This window comes from Podarcis pityusensis (assembly GCF_964106645.2).
Source record: "Podarcis pityusensis genome assembly, chromosome: 16".
NCBI classification, from domain to species: Eukaryota; Metazoa; Chordata; class Lepidosauria; order Squamata; family Lacertidae; genus Podarcis; species Podarcis pityusensis.
In genome coordinates this window covers 26386187-26403623 of record NC_138041.1, presented here as the reverse complement: position 1 = coordinate 26403623, position 17437 = coordinate 26386187, and the positions used below count along the sequence as shown (strand labels likewise).

At 44.9% G+C, this 17437-nt stretch overlaps 1 protein-coding gene across 6 annotated transcripts in view; it reads left to right on the top strand.

Annotated features, from left to right (window-relative positions):
* The window catches only part of PISD (phosphatidylserine decarboxylase), a 39150-nt gene that overhangs the window by 16360 nt on the left and 5353 nt on the right, over positions 1-17437 (top strand). Inside the window, exons 1-4 of one of the 6 annotated variants that reach the window (XM_080986395.1) lie at positions 712-827; positions 1825-1946; positions 8997-9242; positions 11974-12139. The exons of 1 other annotated variant lie outside the window; for it this stretch is intronic. In XM_080986395.1, the coding sequence (XP_080842521.1) occupies positions 9193-9242; positions 11974-12139 (216 nt within the window). In that variant the 5' untranslated portion in view covers positions 712-827; positions 1825-1946; positions 8997-9192. Of the gene's footprint in view, positions 1-700; positions 828-1473; positions 1584-1824; positions 1947-8757; positions 9431-11973; positions 12140-17437 lie in introns of those variants that run through there. 4 more of the 6 variants (XM_080986396.1, XM_080986391.1, XM_080986392.1 and 1 more) reach the window with 4 other exon arrangements.

The following is a 17437-nucleotide window of genomic DNA, read 5'->3' as shown; positions in this document are numbered from 1 at the left end:
CAGAATTTTGCCAAGTTTTATTTATATATTTTCATTTATTTAACAAGATTGGTATTCCTCCTTAATCAAACAATTCACTAAGTGCTTTATTTGTTTGCAATAAAATTTCTACCATGCATTTATTTGCAAAGCAGAAGGCACAAGGCAGCTTATAATAAACCAAAATGAAGCACTATAGCAATAATATAGATTAAATAATATATTAATATAGATTAAAAAAGCAGATTGCTAATACAATACAAAGCAGGCAAAACAATACAAAGTTGCTAAACAAATGCAGCGGAAACCCCCTTCTGGAAAAGGTGCAGCTGCTGCTATGCTACCATCTGGCTTCTTCTGGTTACTGGGCAGAGGCTTGCACAATCTGCCCACCCCTGTCTGTGCTTGTCGGGAGAGGAAGAGTATATTTGGTGCCTGGCATCAGCAAGTGCTTATGGCTGTGGCTGGCTGATAATTTCGACTGCAAACTTGTGAGTTGCTGGTTTAAATATGTTTCCTGGAAGTGCGTAGGGATAAGTGGAGGAGGAATGTGAGTTAAGATCTGGGAAGTGTGGTTATTGTTCCTTTTGTCTGAAAGCTGGAGAAGTGCCCCAGTCAGCTAAGCTTGGAAACAGTGAGAAAGGGGACTCAGTGGACAGAAGGAGGGGCTTGCCCTCCCTCTCCCTTCCCACAGTGGTTTATAAAAGGAGCTAGAGTAACAACAGTCTGCAGTTGGAGCCGGTGACAGTACAGCGGAGCCAGGATTTGAGGAAGGCAGTCACCATCCCAGCCTACAGCGCCCAACCTTTTGCCCTTGCAAAAGTGCTTGAGAGCCCTCTGAAGATCGGGTAGCTAAATATATTCACATGGTCTACTGTTTTCTACTGTTTCTCCTCTGTAGAGAGTCTTTTTGTGTGAATAAAATTTTAATTACAGTCCTGGGATAGAAAGATGAGGTAGTTTTGAGTTTCCCCTCTTTAATGGGGTTTCTTTTATGACTGGGTTGTAGCCTTAAAAAGCATCCAAAATAGTTCAGGATAAATGATTACACTATTCAGAAAGTCCACACAAAAGTGTGATGCTCTTTAATCCACTGTGTGTAGAAAGTACTTTGGACTTCCTATAAACCGATTTAGTGCTTTTCCCAAAGCTGCTCTTTCAGACCAAGAGGGCTTCCTTTTTCAAACTTCCTTTTTCAAGCCTCAGCCTGAAATATTTTGGGGGTTTGTAAGAGTCCTAATGACTCATCAGCAGCTTCCCAGCCCCCTGCTGGACTCTGTACAGGCTGGGCAGAGCCTGTGAGCAACTGGTGGGAGTCAGAGTGCCTTGTTATCATCATGAGTTTTATCGCCCCTCCTTCCTCACTCTTAGGCTTTCTGCCTTGCCGCCTCCTCTTAAAGAAGCACGAGGCATATTCTGGCATTTGGGGGATATCTGTGTTTTATGACAGAGATAGAACAACCTTAAGAGTTCTCATCCTGCAAGTCCAAGTAACTGAAACTTCAGCTGAAAGAGGCAGTTTCCACTTTCTGTTGATCTCTTAATGAAAGTACCAGACTGAGCCGGTGTTCTGAGCCTGCACTCCATGAGAGGATGAGTAACGGGTATTTTTTCAGTTATTGCAAAATTTCAGATTCCATGTTGAGATGTATATAATTTATCTCTTACTTGTTACAAGCTTTCTCACTGTCTAAATATGAGATGGTGGTGGTGATTATTATTATTAATTGAATTTGTATACCACCCTATACCCAGAGGTCTCAGGGCATTTTTTGCCCTTTTGTGTGTTTTTTAGAAAGAAGTGGGGGTTGTTATTCAGATTATTATTTTTTGGTCTGTGTTAAGTCTACAGCAGTGATCCTTTACATCTAGCCTGGAAGAGTTTCTACCAAAAACAGCTATTTGGGCAAGGTTGCTTTAGTTTTGAACCAGGGCTTCAGCTTCCTGGCAGTCTTGCATGCAAAGATGTGAGTTGCGGAAATCTTGGCAGTCTTGCATGCAAAGATGTGAGTTGCGGAAAGCTTTTTCTTCCTGTGAATATGCTTGAGAATTTAATTGCTTGTTAAATATTTAGTTGACATAATGTAAACTGCTTTCTACAATGCACGTGCACATTCTCCTTCTGTTACAATAATAATATTAAGAGATAGTGCCCCTGTTTATTATAATTGCATCTGTTTAATGTGATTTTAATAAATGGGGTGAGGACCGTGAAGGGGGTGCTGATGATGTCAGTGAAAGTTATTTCCTAATGTTATTTCTATGGTTTTCACATGGAAATAACTACCGCATTTTTCCATCTGTAAGACACTCCCCTGTATAAGATGCCTCCTATTTTGGGGGACTCTGATTTAAGAAAATGGGGGGAGATCTATCCATGTATAAGACACCCTCAAAATTTGGACATTATTTTTAAGGAAAAAACCTAGTCTTACACAAGAAAAAATACAGTACTTCCCATTTCAGAAATAAAAACATCATCAGAATAATTGGAGAACTTTAAGTAGCATTTCATTTTCCCTGACTGTGGCATTCCTCTTAAGCAGCCACCCTGGTGCCCTTCAGATGTTGTTGGACTGCAGCCCCAGCAGCAGACAGATAATTCTTTCCCATAACCTGACCCTTCTATAGCTGGAGAGATTGAACCTTGGACTTCCTGTGTGCAAAGCACCTGTTTTGCCACTGACCTATAGTAGTGGTAGAGTAGAGAGCCCTTTCAGCACTTGTATACTGTCAAATTTTTACAAAGAGTTAATAAAAACAAGAAGTTTGCCTTCAGTTGAATGTATACATAATTGCATTGCCATTCTCTGCCACATGGTGAAGGCTGTCTGGAAAATCATGTGACTTCTTTCAATTTGTGTCAGACGCATGATTTATGTTTCCGTTGTTAGGTCAGATTTAGCATGTGCTGTCTCGATAACTGAATGCTCCTTTCTTTGCAGGAGTTCCCTGCACAAAGCAAAGTAACATTTCAATTCTTCCTGACATGTAAGCTTTCTATGTGCAAGGATATTGTTGCTATTACAGTATTATTGTTCTTAACAGAGGAGAATTCTGCCATGTGAGTCTCCATCTGTAGCCTGAAGTGTTACATCCAAGAAACACATTTATTAATCTGCTGTTTATAAATAGGTGAAGATTGCCAGATCTGCTTGTTTGAGCAGTCAGAATCTAAGTTGGTTATAATTCAGCATATCGCCCTGTAAATATACATAATTTTTAATCACCAAAGTATTAATCAAAAGTGAGGAAAAAATAAGGCTGTCTAGCCAGGAGCTTTTACCACAGTTTTGTTTGTATGTAGACTAAAAGATGGTCATTCTCTTGGGTTTACAGAGGTGTGGTGAGTGTCGTGGAACTGGAATATTTGAGTGAATTTAAAGCCAGGGGTGAGGGAGAAATTCACTTCAGTTTACTTTTAAAGGCAAATTTACCAGATTCACACTTTCTGAAAAGATATGCAAACAAACACAAGGCCTTCCTTTAAAAATTGCACCACACTGAATGAATTACAGTGCAGTTCCCCAGCCAAGCAATAAGTTGTGTTTCTTTTAAGCATACAGTTGTACCTTGGTTCTCAAACGCCTTGCGACTCAAACGTTTTGGCTCTGGAACGCCACAAACACAGAAGTGAGTGTTCCAGTTTGTGAATGTTCTTTGGAACGTCCTACGTGGCTTCCACAGCTTCCAGTTGAGTGCAGGAAGCTCCTGCAGCCAATTGGAAGCCGTGCCTTGGTTGTCAAACGTTTTCGGAAGTCGAATGGGCTTCCAGAACAGATTCTGTTCGACAACCAAGGTGCAACTGTATATTTGGGTAAAGTATGCATGAAAATGCATATACAGTATTTGTGAAAACAGCATACAAAAATACATTATATTAGGGGAAATTGCTTTGCAAAAACATGTATATTAGTCAAAATTGCATTAAAAGGGTGCTTATTAGGATAAATTTGCCCTAAAATGCTGATTAATTTCCATGAGGATTTTTTTTCTTAAATTCACAAATTTCCACAGAAACTGAATTTAAGACTGGAAAAACATGACACTGAGACCTAATACTGACAAATCTATTCTCCATTTAAAACAGTCAGTTCCAAGAAAGTGCTCTGATGAGATGGAATGTTGGGGTGTTTCTCTCTGTTGCCCTCTTAGACTGCAATCTTGGGGGTCAGGTGGATAAGAGTACAGTCGTATCTTGGATCCCGAAGGCCCTGGAACTCGGACGTTTTAGCTCCCAAACGTTGCAAACCCAGAAGTGATTGTTCTGGTTTGCAAACGTTCTTTTGGAACCTGAGTGTCTGATGCGGCTTACGATTGGCTGCAGGAGTTTCCTGCAGCCAATCAGAAGCTGCGATTTGGTTTTCAAACGTTTTGGAAGTCGAACAGACTTCTGGAATGGATTCTGTTCGACTTCCAAGGTACGACTGTACTTGGCAAACTCTATCCCTTTTCCCAGGTGGCAGCAAAGTTCACGAAGTACAACCTGATGTTGCAAGCGAGATGCTTAAAATCTGGCTGCAGGACTTTTGTGCTTTTTTTGGCTCCTGAAGTACTTGAGACCAGAGCTCCTTTTAGAGCCACTTGGTATTAGTGCAAGGCCAGGAGGTGCATCAAGGTGAAGCTGGAACTTCCAGTTGAAAAAGTCAGAAGAATTTTCAGTGTTAATAAGAAAACAGAAATACAGACTCTACTCTACATTTAATTCTTTAAAAAAGCAGTGAAATAAATGTGGCCAGGCAAAGCTAAACTTTGCCTTAAGAGCATAATGATGGTTTTTCTTCAGGGACTTGCAAGCTGGTGCTCTCGCCTTGAGAGGGGAGAGTTTCTCTTTTTGAGCATAGCTTTAAGGGGTGAACTGAGCACTTCCGTCTCTTTTGGCCACTTCCTCTGGGGAACTTTCTACTCTATGAAGCCTGCATGTCTCTCTCTTTCTCTTGTGAATCAGGTAGCCATCTTTTTGCCTTTCTGTTTTTCTTTACTGAAGAAATGGAACCTGCAGCTGCAGGGGTTATGAACAGACCAGGGGTGGGGGGCAGGTGAGGGCTTTGAATGGGTGGCCAGCCCTGCTTAGATGATATTCTTCACTTGCATTCTGAAGCCTTGGCTGTCTCTTCTCTTCAAGCAGCATTTGGCAGTGATTTCAGCATTTCACCTCCAAATCAAGGATGCCCAGTATTTGCTTACCCATGGATGGAATGTTTTTTCAAGGGCCTTAGAAATACACTGGCAGAGGGTAATGGGTTTTTTTGTTACTATATATATATATATATATATATATATACACACACACACACACACACACACACACACACACCACCCTGTGATCACCAGATGAAGGATGATATAGGTAGGAAATAATAAAATAAAAATAAAAATAATGGCCCCTGGGAATGGCAGGTAGTCTCCTACTGGGAGCTCACTCTTGGCCCCTGCTCAGCTGATGCCATGACCTTCAACCTTTGTTTACTTGTGATCTGCATCTACCATTCTTCATAAACAGGTCCATTGGGATGCATCCAGACCAAGTTAGGCCCCATTCAAACCAATGGATAAAGGTGCTTGATGACTTAATGGTTCCTAGGACTTTAGAAAGTTTTCTCCTACAGAGTTGCTCATATTTTAGTTGGGTGTCTAGGACTTGGCCTTATTGATGTGGTGTTGGGAAAGCATTTTATGTATTTTGTGGTGTTTTTACATTTATTTGTTTTTAATAGCTTTTATGTATTGTATTATATACTGTTAATCTGCTTTGAGACCTTCTCTTTTGTGTAAAGTGACTGATGAATGTAATTATTATGAATAATAATAATCCCTAGTCCCATTGATTTCAATGGTAACAAAGTTCAGCTAACTTACTCTGGAAGCAGGCCATTGAACTGCATTCTTTGCTTCTCATCCAAAGAATGAGATGTTTTCCTCAGCTGTATATAAGCCTGTTTCTACATCCATATTCTAGTGAAGTTAAAAATTCAGTGGAAGTAGTGAATGGCTAGAAAACGCAGGGATACCATAATCATGAAAAAGAGTATTTGATTTAAGACACTGCCCTAGATTGACAGATCATTTCTGCAGAGCAACTTGGAGCTCAGAAGAGAAACCTAGCAGTAAATGCCTGTTTCAGTAAGACCTTTCAGGAAGCGAGGCAGTTGAGTGTCATCCCCAGTTCTGCTTTGCTTCAAAACAGAGGCAGGCCTTCCTAGAGATAGTTGCCTTAAGTGGTAGGTTTTGGGTGTTGCTAAGGGTAGCAGCAGATTGGATGACAGGTAGGTCTGATCCCTAGAGTGCAACAGCAGGAACTACCCCTGTGTAAGCCCAATGGAAATGAGCAGGACCTCTGCATTTTAAGGCCAAAGTGAAGGAACCTCCTGGATGTTTGGCTGTAATGCTTTCCAGGAGCGTGGGGTCCTCTAGATGTTTGGGGCTAAAACTTCCATATGTCCCAGCCAACAAAGCCATATTTCCTACTCCAGTGCAACCTTGCTGGCTGGGGCTGCTGGAAGTTGTAGTTTAAAACATCTGGAAGGCATTGAGTTGGGGAAGGCTGTGGTTTCCAGTGTGGCAGAAGAGATGGGGGTTATGGAACAGTCCATAGACTGCTCCACTGATGAGGGGAAAACATTTGGAAATGACTTCTTAATAGCACCAAGTGGAATATTCTGTTTGTAACGATTGCAATCTGCCCTGGCCTTTTCTGCATGGAAGGCAAATACGGAGGTGTGATCTCCGAAGGCAGCATGAAAAAAGGTTGCTGAACAAATTCCCGGTGTGGGAGACTCAGGAGAGCAGACTCAGCCCGTCTGGAATGCGAGGGGGAGGGGAGAAAGTCATCTTGCCACCATTATTCAAGCCACTCTTTTGTCCAGTTGCCCCCCCCCCCCCAGCACTTTAAGGATTGCCTGTGTTTCTTGGAAGCTTGGTGAAAGAAGTATTGCTTGGCTTAACAGAAAGCCATGGCAACCTGAGCAGGCAGATGACAGAAATTCCCAGAGTATTGGCAAGGAACATTCTTCTGCACCGCCGTAGGCATTGAGCCTGAGCAGACATGGCTGGCTCCCGGAGACTGCAGCCCAGCGGCCTCAAAAGCTACCCCCAGGTCAGCTACAGTGGCTGCTGGCTAAGGAAGCCTATCACTCCTTGCCAGGCCCGTTGCTACAGCTGTTGCCCCAGACACAGCAGTGCCAGCAGTTGGGTGGCACACGGCACTGTGGTCATTGTGTTCTAGGAGTGCCTGGGTGCATTTCCTAGGTGAGAGGAGGCTGGAGAGCTGAGCTGGAGATGGAGCCCTTAAAAGTGCACTCCACCCTGTTTTTTATTTGCAAATATAACGGGGGAAAAGAAGAGGTTAATTGATAGACAGAGATATATTAAACAAACCATTGCCAATTGACCCAGGAAAGCCCTGCAGTTTTGCTGATTTTGAAATGCTGCCTTTGGGTTCCAACTTTGTGGTTGTGCTGCTGGGTCCTTTGCCTGCTTGGATCCCTTTCTTTCTTTGGGCCTTAGCAGGCAGAAGGAGATCATGTTCTAGAGCAGCCTGGTGCCCTTCAAATGTTTTGGACAGCAACTCCCATCAGCCCCACCCAGCACAGCCATTCAAGGATGCTGGGGCTGATGGAACTTGTATTCTAAAACATCTGGAGGACACCAAATCAGCAAAGGCTGCTCTGGAAACTGGCAGGGTGCAAGGAGGGGGTGGGATACATGTGCATTGAAAGATAATAGTAATCTAATTTAGAATGTAGTCACCACAAATTCTATAAATTTGAAGCAATGGTAAAGGCTGAGAATTAATGGAAAACCAGAAGAAACCAGTAAGAAATGAATGCTCTTGTGTAACTCATATTCACAACAGTGAGGCTTGTGCAGGAGGAACTGGTGCCATTAGTTTTGTCCAACAACAATGGCCTTCAAATGTGGTGCTAACTGGTATTGATGTGCAAATAAGCTTCCTTGAAATAATGGGCAGCGTTCAAGTGTACATGTTGGATGAATTTAAGAAATAGGGAATATCTGTGTGGCCATTAGTTAAATAAGGACTTGCTTCTCTATACCAACTTCCTGTCCAAAATAAGCAAATATTTCTGCATTTTGGCTGTGCCGGGGGACCAGTAACAAAGTTAATGGTTTTCTTACTAAACATTGTTTCTTGACTAAACAACTCTACATTGCTTGGCTGTTACTTTGAGAGTGAAGTCCAATATAAGTAGGTTTATTCTGGTCTGTGCCTCTGGCCCTCTTAACTTCCATGGTTGGTCAGTCCTCCTCTTACCGCCCAGGTTTAGTCTATAATATGACCTGAGTAGTCACAGGCTTTGAGGTGCAGCCTTTGGGAAATGAGAGAAAGAACAATATGCACTTGTGAATATTCATAAATATGTGCCTCCTGAGTTTTTTTGTTTTTGTTTTTTAAGAATCTGTTTAAGATTTTGCCTCTGCCTATTTCTCGGGGAAGAGATGGCTGATTCCTGTGGCCTCCATCTGTTCCTAGCTGTGCAGCATGCGATAGAGGGCCTCCTGCAGGCTCAGTGGGGGGCATTCCTCTTGTCTGCGATGGGAGGCTCCCTCCCTGCTTGGAGTGGTGTGTGCTTTGGTTGGGCAATGTGGACAGGAGATGTTTCTCTGGCAACATGAGTGCTGCATGCAGACCTGACTGAACAGCAGCCCACAACTGAGGGAGATGGAGTTGCTGCACTGCAGAGTCATAGCTGGGATTGCCTCCCCCTTCCCTTCCCTTCCCCTCCCCTTCCCCTCCCCCCTCCCCCCTCTCCGCCTGCTCGCTTGCATTCAGCCTGGCTATAGGGAGAGATGTGCAGGGCTGGCGGGCTGCACTTCTGACAATAGTGCATCAGTCCTCGCAGGCAGCTCCAGATTCGTTGGCGCCGGAGCCCGGCTCCAATGGCAGCCCCTGGCTGAAGCAGAGCCTCATAGCGCAGGGCTGGCATGTGGGAAGGGCTTGCTTTTGTCTCTGCAGGAGGATGTCGGACTGTGACACAATGCTTGTTTGTTTGCAATAGCTGAGACCGTCCTAAGAGGGCAAGAGGCAGGGGCAGATCGGAGGAGGGAAGACCGGCAGCCAGCAGCGGCGGCAGGGGAAATTGAGAGCCGTGACATCGCACCTTTCCCTCTTGTGCCCAGAAGTGAGTGAGGGAAAGAGAGGCAGAAGAGAGGAGGAAGGAAGAGAAAGATTGAGAGAGAGAGAGAAAGAGGACGATGTGTCAGTCAAGCGCCCTGCAGGGACCAGAGCTGCACTCAGGGAAATGGTGAGATGCTGCAAAGCTTTATCTAACCCTCCTCGTTCTTGCTGCAACCTTCACAAAGTTAGAATTCATGTCCGGAGGCTGAGCTCAGGGAATGGTGGCAGCAGCGGCAGCTGTGCTGGGGAGCAGCACCCGCAGCTGGAAAATCCGGGCCCAGGTGGGGGCACCCCAAATAGGAGAGCCCGTTTCAGGTACAGTCTAGCATATGTTTTGCTTTGTCAGAAGGTGCTGGAAGGAAGGGGGAGGGGGGAAGGAAGGGGAGGAAGGGAGGGAGGAAGAGTGGCAGCTGCCTGCAAAGCCTTTGTTTGGCCCAATTTACTCCCAAGCTCTTTATGCGCTTGATTGACAGTCAAAGTGGGTGTTGCACTGGAGTTGGGCATCCTTTCCCCCTTCCAAGCCTTTTTGAGGAGTGGGGCAAGAGTGAAATAGAGCAGCTGGGTGTGTGTGTGGAAAAGAAGGGCCATGTGGGGGCAAGCAAGGATGCTTTACAGCTAGCTGCAGCTCTGCGGGGATTGGCCCATGATTGTCTGCAGTGAAAGGGGGGAGATGGAGGAAGAAGAAGGAGGCAAGAGAGAGGCATCTTTTTCTTTGAGCTCCCCTCTGTGGGTCCAGCCAGTGAGAGGAGGCTGAGCAGCATCCATGAGGCCCCATTACAGCCTCCCCCCTCCAGGCCGAGCTTCCCTTTGAAGATTAGTAAACTTTACTCTTCTTTGGCCCTAAGGAAACCTGGCTGCCCCTTATTTGTGGGGAATTGCTTGAGCCTTCGTTGACCTCATCAGGACCCCAAAGCACTCCTATTCCCCAATTTTCACTCTGGGTCCAGACCCTGACCAGAATGTGTGCTTGGAAGCGTCCCATAGGCTCTCTTGCCGCTTCCTCCTTAGAAGGAAGTAAAGGGGTGGGTTCTTCTTTTCTCCCTGATATGGGTGGACTGTGTGTGGGCAAGGAACAGGCCTGCTAAGCAAGTGATCACTTTTAGGCTCAAAGGAGATTGAAGTGCCAGTGGCTGCAGCCAAGTGGAGGCTTATTCAGTTGTTGTTCCAAAAATGCAGGTAATTTAAAACAGAAAAGCAGAGAATTACCTGTCCAGAAAGAATAATCAAAACAGAGCTGGTCTCTCCCAGTCGTATCTTTTTTTGCTTTTGTCCAGTGAGAGGTTCCTCTGGCCTCAGTCCCATGGCAAGAGGTGTAGAACCCCTTGACTTTATGAAGGCCCAGGGAACTGTTAGAGAAAGAAAAATAAGGGGATTGGCTTTTGCTGCCGAACTCCCCAAGGGACCGAGTCCCCTAAGTCCATGATCGGTCAGAGATCAATTGATGGGGGCAAGATCCATAGAAAACAAGGCAGATCTTTATTTTTCTGTTGCAACAGAGTTCCCTCCCCTCCTTGCAAGGAGGTAGGAGAGACCTAGAACAATGGTGTGCAAGCCCCTATAAAGACTTTTGAAATTGCCTACCCTGTAACCCAAGACCACCCCCCAAAACATCATACATACATCACAGAAGGAGGCGGTCTCCAGCAGAAATTTGAGAGTGCTGCTTCTCTCCTGTCTGCCAGGATACCTGATATTTTCTGGGTAGCCTGGCCATTCCTTTGAGATGATAAACACTTTAGTTCCTGAATCCCTTACACATATTGATAGTTTAACAGATACTTGCCAGACTGTATTTTCAGGGAGGTGTAAGCCCCTCCAGTCCAAAGACAATTGGAAAGCTTTTCCCATTTCCTTCCTCCTTGCAGAGAAATATTTGAGGTCAATTTGGGAGAGTCAAAATGGCTTCAGGAGTACTCTCCTGTACTATTTCCGATACGTAGTTTATATCCTTATGTATGTGTTTGCCTTGTACATTTATGAACATTTATTCTATATTTGAGACCTTAGAATTCTTATAACCACCCTGGAAGTGGAGTGAATCTTTGGTGCTTAGTAGCAAGTGTGTTCTGCTTTAGGCGAGACCTTTTGGTCTCCCTGGATGGCTCAGGATGTAACATTTTCCTGGTTTCATGCAGCCCTGCTGCTGTAGGATCCTATCCCTGGCTCTGTGCAGGACCTGTTATTGGCTGGTAACTTTTAGCCTTAGCAGCTCCTTCACTAAGATTTGCCTGACAAAGTTTCCTTGGGACCCCAAAAGAAAGGCAGGAAACCCCCTCTGTGCTCTTTTGTACACAGTAGTAGTTTGGGTATGATTACTGCAAGCCCCACAGAAATATAGGTTCTCAAATAGCAGGGAACAAGGCTGGGGCCATGTTGGTTTCATCCTACAGCGTCAGTGGGAAGATAGACCTTCCATTACTTGGTAATAATGCCTCTCTGCCATCCTCCATTACAGCTCTTTTGCTGCAGACAATTCCATGTCCACACTGAATTATATTTTAGAGAGTATTCTGTCTTTTCCAAATGTGTCCTTGCTTTCTTTCTAGTGGATTATGGGCAAAGCCTTTTATTGAGTGGTTCTAAAAAGTACAGTGTGGCTTAGGCAGGTCAGCCTAAAGACAGCCTCGCTTCCCTTCTGAAACAACTGCTGAGTAACAAGTGCATTCTCACACTCATTCCTGGCCTTTAATTTTTGGGAAAGAGCAAGAGCGGGTGGATGGGCAGGTGGTAGGTAGAGATGTTCCCGTGTCCACAGAGAGGTGCTTCTGATTGACCAGGTGCTTGACTTTTGAGAGTCATCAGTGCCTGTGCTCAAGTTGGCTGACCATTTTTGTGTGTGTGTGTGTGTGATCCTACAGGTTGCAATTTCCCCAGCTGGCCCTGAGGCGGAGGTTGGGCCAGCTGAGCTGTATGTCTAGGCCCGCTCTGAAACTCCGTTCTTGGCCTCTGACTATTCTCTATTACCTTCTGCCTTTTGGTGCTCTTAAACCCTTGACCAGAGTGAGATGGAGGCCTATGAGCAGGGTAAGTGCTTGCAGGTTTGTACTGCGCTTTCGGATGCCTTATTTGGAGGAGGAGGGTGGCTGTTAGCAAGGAGAAAAGGCTGAAGTAGAGCTGGCATATGGAGCCCTTCCCCTGCCACCCCTTTCTCAATCACATCACTAGTGGAGCTTCTGTGCTTGGAGAGCATTTCCTTTTAGTGGATAATTTCACCTGCTAGCGTCATGTGTGGAAGTTATGTGTGGAATCAGCTCCTAGAGAGAAAATGAGAGGAAAATTCTGGATAAGCCAAGGTGCATTTATTATGATGTGAAGATGGATGTTGGCTTATGCCATCCATGGCTGCTGAGAGGGCAGGGACCCTCACTGGGCACTGTGATATTTTGGGAGATTGACGTTGCACATGTTGCAGGAATGCTTTGTTGCATCCCTTCATGCAAACATGTCTGTGCCAGACCTCTGCGGGTGTGCAATACATGAAAGGACACTGTCAACTTGTATAGTATAGGAGTTTTTAAAACAAGCCATTTGTGCCTTAGTCATGCTGGTATTACAAGCATATTGTGCCATTATTTTGAATATAATTGTGTCGTGCCAGGAAACTGCTGGGCAGGAGTCTACCTTCACAGCCATTTCATTCATCCCCCCCCCCTTTAAATGGGAATAGTGTTGCTGAGAAGAATAATTAGCTGAAAAATCATTAGCGTGATCTTCAGAGTGGCTATTGCTCACTTGCTTTTCAGTATACTCTTATTTTAAAGCTGACTTTCCTCCTTCATCTTAAGTCCATTTCAGGCAGCCACAAGAGAATCTTATGAGCAGGCAGTCATGGCTATAAACCTCACATCCCTTTTCTTCCAGGGAGCTCAGGGTGGTGTATATGGAGGTTCTCTGATTTTTATCGTCACAACCAGTGCTTTTTTTCTTTAAAAATGTTTAGGGGTACTCTCATTTTGACTCAAGAAAATCACCATTTTATAGTTCAAATTGGGAAAAATAAATACAGTAAATGGACAAAAGTACGAAGATTCACAAAATGTTTAGGGGTATGCGTACCCCTGCGTATCCCCAGAAAAAAAAGCACTGGTCATAACTACCCTGTAAAGCAGGCTAGGCAGGCAAAGGGATTATTTTCTCTCCTCTGCTGCACAATATTGAATTCTATTAAAGTGATTTTGGCCACTCAACAGTTGCCTCCAACAGCCTTCCCTTCAGAGTGTCTGTTTTTCCTCTGTGCAGGTAGCATTCTACATTTGAGCACCCACCTTCCAAACTGAAGTGGGCCTGTTGCATGCTTCTGAAACGGAACTGTGAATAAAAAGGGGTGTGGCAGGGGGGTGCCTAAAAGAACAGAATCTACTGACAAGGAGCTGCTGTCTAATGCATAGCCCACCTGCAGTTTTTAATGGCATGCTGTGTGTTGCAGTCTGTGGTTTTCCCAAATGTGTAGCTTTTCATTGTTTCCAAATGGTAGAGCAGAAGCTCCCCTGAAAAGAAGAACAGGGTGTATGTGTGTGGCCCCGAGCTAGCCTGGGGCCTTCTAGGCCTGAGGAACTTAGCTGGCAAATATTAGAGAACACATGGTGAACCAAAATGGATGCCAATAATGGAAAAAGTTCAACTGATTGAAATGTTTGGTGAATCACAGTGGCAATTAATGTGAGATCTTGGGAGATGATATGGACCTGATGTAGGGTTAAAGAAAGCTTCATTCCTAATAAGATAGTAAAAGGAGCAGCGTCACAAGTGAGTTGTTTTCAAGAGTATGTTGGAATGTGTCAAAGTGATCCCAGTAAAGGCTTGCCAAAAAAATAAAGAGAATATAAGAACATAGCAAACAGCCTATGTTTTGTCTTCACTGATTGGCAGTGGCTCTCCTGGGTTCCAAACCGAGGAAATTCCTAGCCCTACCTGGAGAAGCTGCCATTGAGGCTTGAACCTGAGGGCTTCGTTATGCAATGCAAGTGCTCTGCTACTGAGCTACTGTACTACAGAGCTACAGGTCCCAGTTACACTTTCCACTACGCAGATTACGGGCACCCATAATCTATTACTTAGGTAGGGTCGCCAACCTAAGTGATGAAATTGACATAAAAGCTGGTACAGTTGCCAGTCAGTAACCTAGGAAGATTCTCCCTCCTGCACTTGCTCAGACCACACGACTCGTTGGCCCCTGACAACTTTATTCCGAAATACTGCAGGAAACTTGGAAATCATTTTAAAGAATAGTTGCACTGGAGAAAGTAAGGATAGGAAATAGTAAGTCTTGGATTCATATTCAAATTACTCTGATTGCTTAGTCAAGGCAATTATAATGCTCTTCTTAATCCATATTATTTTCTAACTGCTATATTGCTATACTAGATTTCTAGTCTTTCTTTGAAGGTCATAATATTATCTTCTGTATGAAGGATAATATTATTTTCTGAGTGAAGGATTGTGGATCAGCAAACCAGTTTGTTTGTATCAGTTGCCATCTTGAGTATGTGGTCTTTATCACCAGCTATACTTTGCCCCCTGGCTAACCTACCGGGTTGCTGAAGTGCACATTTGAAACCTAGATGACACCAGCACATTAACACCAAGTGTTGCACACCCTTTTGATCATAAGGGAGCTTGAAAAATTCAGGAAATATAAAAAGTAGCTTTCTTTCTGCTTCCTGGCTCAGTTTTCAGAGTGTTCTGATGAGTGAAATAAAGTGGCGTTTCTTTTAAGGAGAAAGATAAATATTTTTCTATTTTTATGAGGAGCCTCATAATTAGGAATAGTGAAAGGACATGAGTTGTCCTGTATTATCCCGAGTGTACAAGCTGCAGTGGCAACAGGCTGGTGTGTCTGTGTGCCATGATCAAAGCGCAGTTCCAAGCATTTTCCCTCTGAACTCAGCTGAGCAAATACAACCCTAGACACTTCCCCCACCCCTCCTCGAGGCATTGTTCCTCGCCTGACATGGCTGTGCCAATAGCCAGCCATGTAGGAAACTGCAGATGCAGGAGAATAGGTCTGTGGAAGTGGCTGCTGGGGCACCCTGCTCTTCCTTCCTAAGCCAGAAAGCTGTTGAACAGCTTTGCCCAGTGATGATGGCAGCTGGGCTGCACCTGTACACCAGTCAGACCTTTTCATCATACCAGCAGTCTCTGTACTTATCCTAAAGTAATGACCCCCGACCTGTCATACTGGTGCCTAGTTATAGACTGTCCTTATATCCACAGGAACTCATACTAGAAGGGCTGGAGGGGCACAACCAATGCATTACCTTCTGGGGTTTTTACTACAGCTCCCATCATCCCTGAACAGTGGCCATGCTGACTGGGGCAGATGGGAGCTGTAGTTCAAAGTATCAGAAGGGCAGTCAGACCATTGGTCTATCGAGCTCAGTATTGTCTACGCTGACTGACAACAGCAGTTCTCCAGGGTTTAAGATGGGACAGTCCCAGCTCTACCTGCTGGGGACTGAGCCTGGGATCTTCTGCATGTAAAGCAGATGGTCTATCATTGTGCTGCGTCTCTCATCCTGCCACTCTGTCCTTCTCAAGGACACCCTTCCACATCTTGAGGTGTACTGTTTTTGGACATTCCCATTCCAGATAGCTTCCTCCTTTCAAGGGTTGGTTGGGACTGATGGGAGTTGTCCAAAACATCTGGAGGGTACCAAGCTGATCTAACGAAAGCATGATCTTTATCAAGGGGGATAAAGTTAGCTTGGCAAGATTTGCTATTGGAAGATCCATTCTGGCTAGTTTTGTGATGCTCTGCTTTTTTCCTTTTCTTTTCGGTAAGCAATTTACAGACAGTGGCATGGCTCTTCTAAAGTCTCTGCCATGTTGAGAGATTTTCTTTTCCCTGCTCTGCGTCCCTCAAGAGGAATGCCAGGGGTTTCAGGATTAACCAAGGGGGGATTTGAAGGAATTAGCTACAGCAATTTCCTCAGGCCTTGCTGCCTACAGATAATCCCGCAGTATTTTAACCTGTTCCCACCCTGTTCTGACCTAGATCCTATCCCTGCTTTACAGTTAGCACACCCCTCCCACAGAATACAAAGCAACCTCCTCCTCCTTGCCAGTCACAGCAATTAATCAAGAATATATCTGTGTTCCAGTTGCACAGAAGCAGCAGAATGCAGGATTCTTGCATCAAGGTCTGGGTGCTGGTGCAAATGGAACCATGGCCTCCTTGTTCTAGGGGCAACTCCCACTCCCTGCATCATATCCAGGGTAGCTGCTTGTGCTGCCACAAAGTCCTTACTAGCCCAAAGAGTTATTCGGGGGTAGAAGGGGTACTGGGCCACCACTAGCCCCTTCTACCCTTCCTTGAGAATGTGCATGATCTCCATGGGTTTGTTTTTCCAGTACAGCAGTCAGGGAACTGTTTACTTTGGGGAAGGGCTGCAGTTCAGTGGCAGAGCATTTGCCTTGTATGGAGACGCTCCCAGGTTCAGTCTAGAGCAGCATCTCCAGGTTGGACTGGGAGAGATGCCTGAGACTGAATCCCTGGAGAGCGGTTGCTGCTGGTCAACGTGGACAGTACTGAGCTAGATGGACTAAGGGCCCAACTCTGTTAGGCAGCTACTGCTGTTCCTATATACTTTTGCCAAGACACAACATCCTCAGAGATGTGAAATTGCTCATGGTGGCCCCCAGCAAATAGGCATCCTGAAGCCATGAGGCCCTTTCAAAAGTTGTTAGCAGCTGCGGAGTTGCCTCTCCTCCCAACCTCACTGCCTAATCCAGGGGAGAGAACCAGTCATCTATTTGAGGTGCATATGCTATGAGGATATGTTCAACATAGCTCAGTTGGTTGGGCATGAGATTCTTAATCTTGGTGTTGTGGGTTCAAGCCTCACACTGGGTAAAATATTGCAGGGAGTTGGGACTATCAGGGTTTCCCAAACTTGGGTCTCCAGCAGTTTTTGGACTACACCTCCCATCATCCCATGCTAGCTGGACCAGTGGCCAGGGATGATGGGAATTGTGGTCCAAAAGCTGCTGGAGCCCCAAGTTTGGGAACCCCTGGACTAGATGATCCTTGTAGTTCCTTCCAATTCTATGATTCTATGAATGGATTCTATGAACCATTTCATGGTTAGACCAAAATGTGGAAGCTGCCATGATCATTATTTGGGTGGGGTGTGTGTGTGTGTGTGTGTACCCCATGTTAATTAGTCTTTAATTGCCAGCTTTTTTACGTCCAGCCTTTCCACCTTTGTAGATCAGTAGAGGGTGCATGGGAAATTACATTCTCCTCCCAACATACTCCCCCACCAGCAGTCTCTGATCTCTTGCATTAAAATTAGCCAAGGGCAGGTTTTCAGTTGTTTTTTT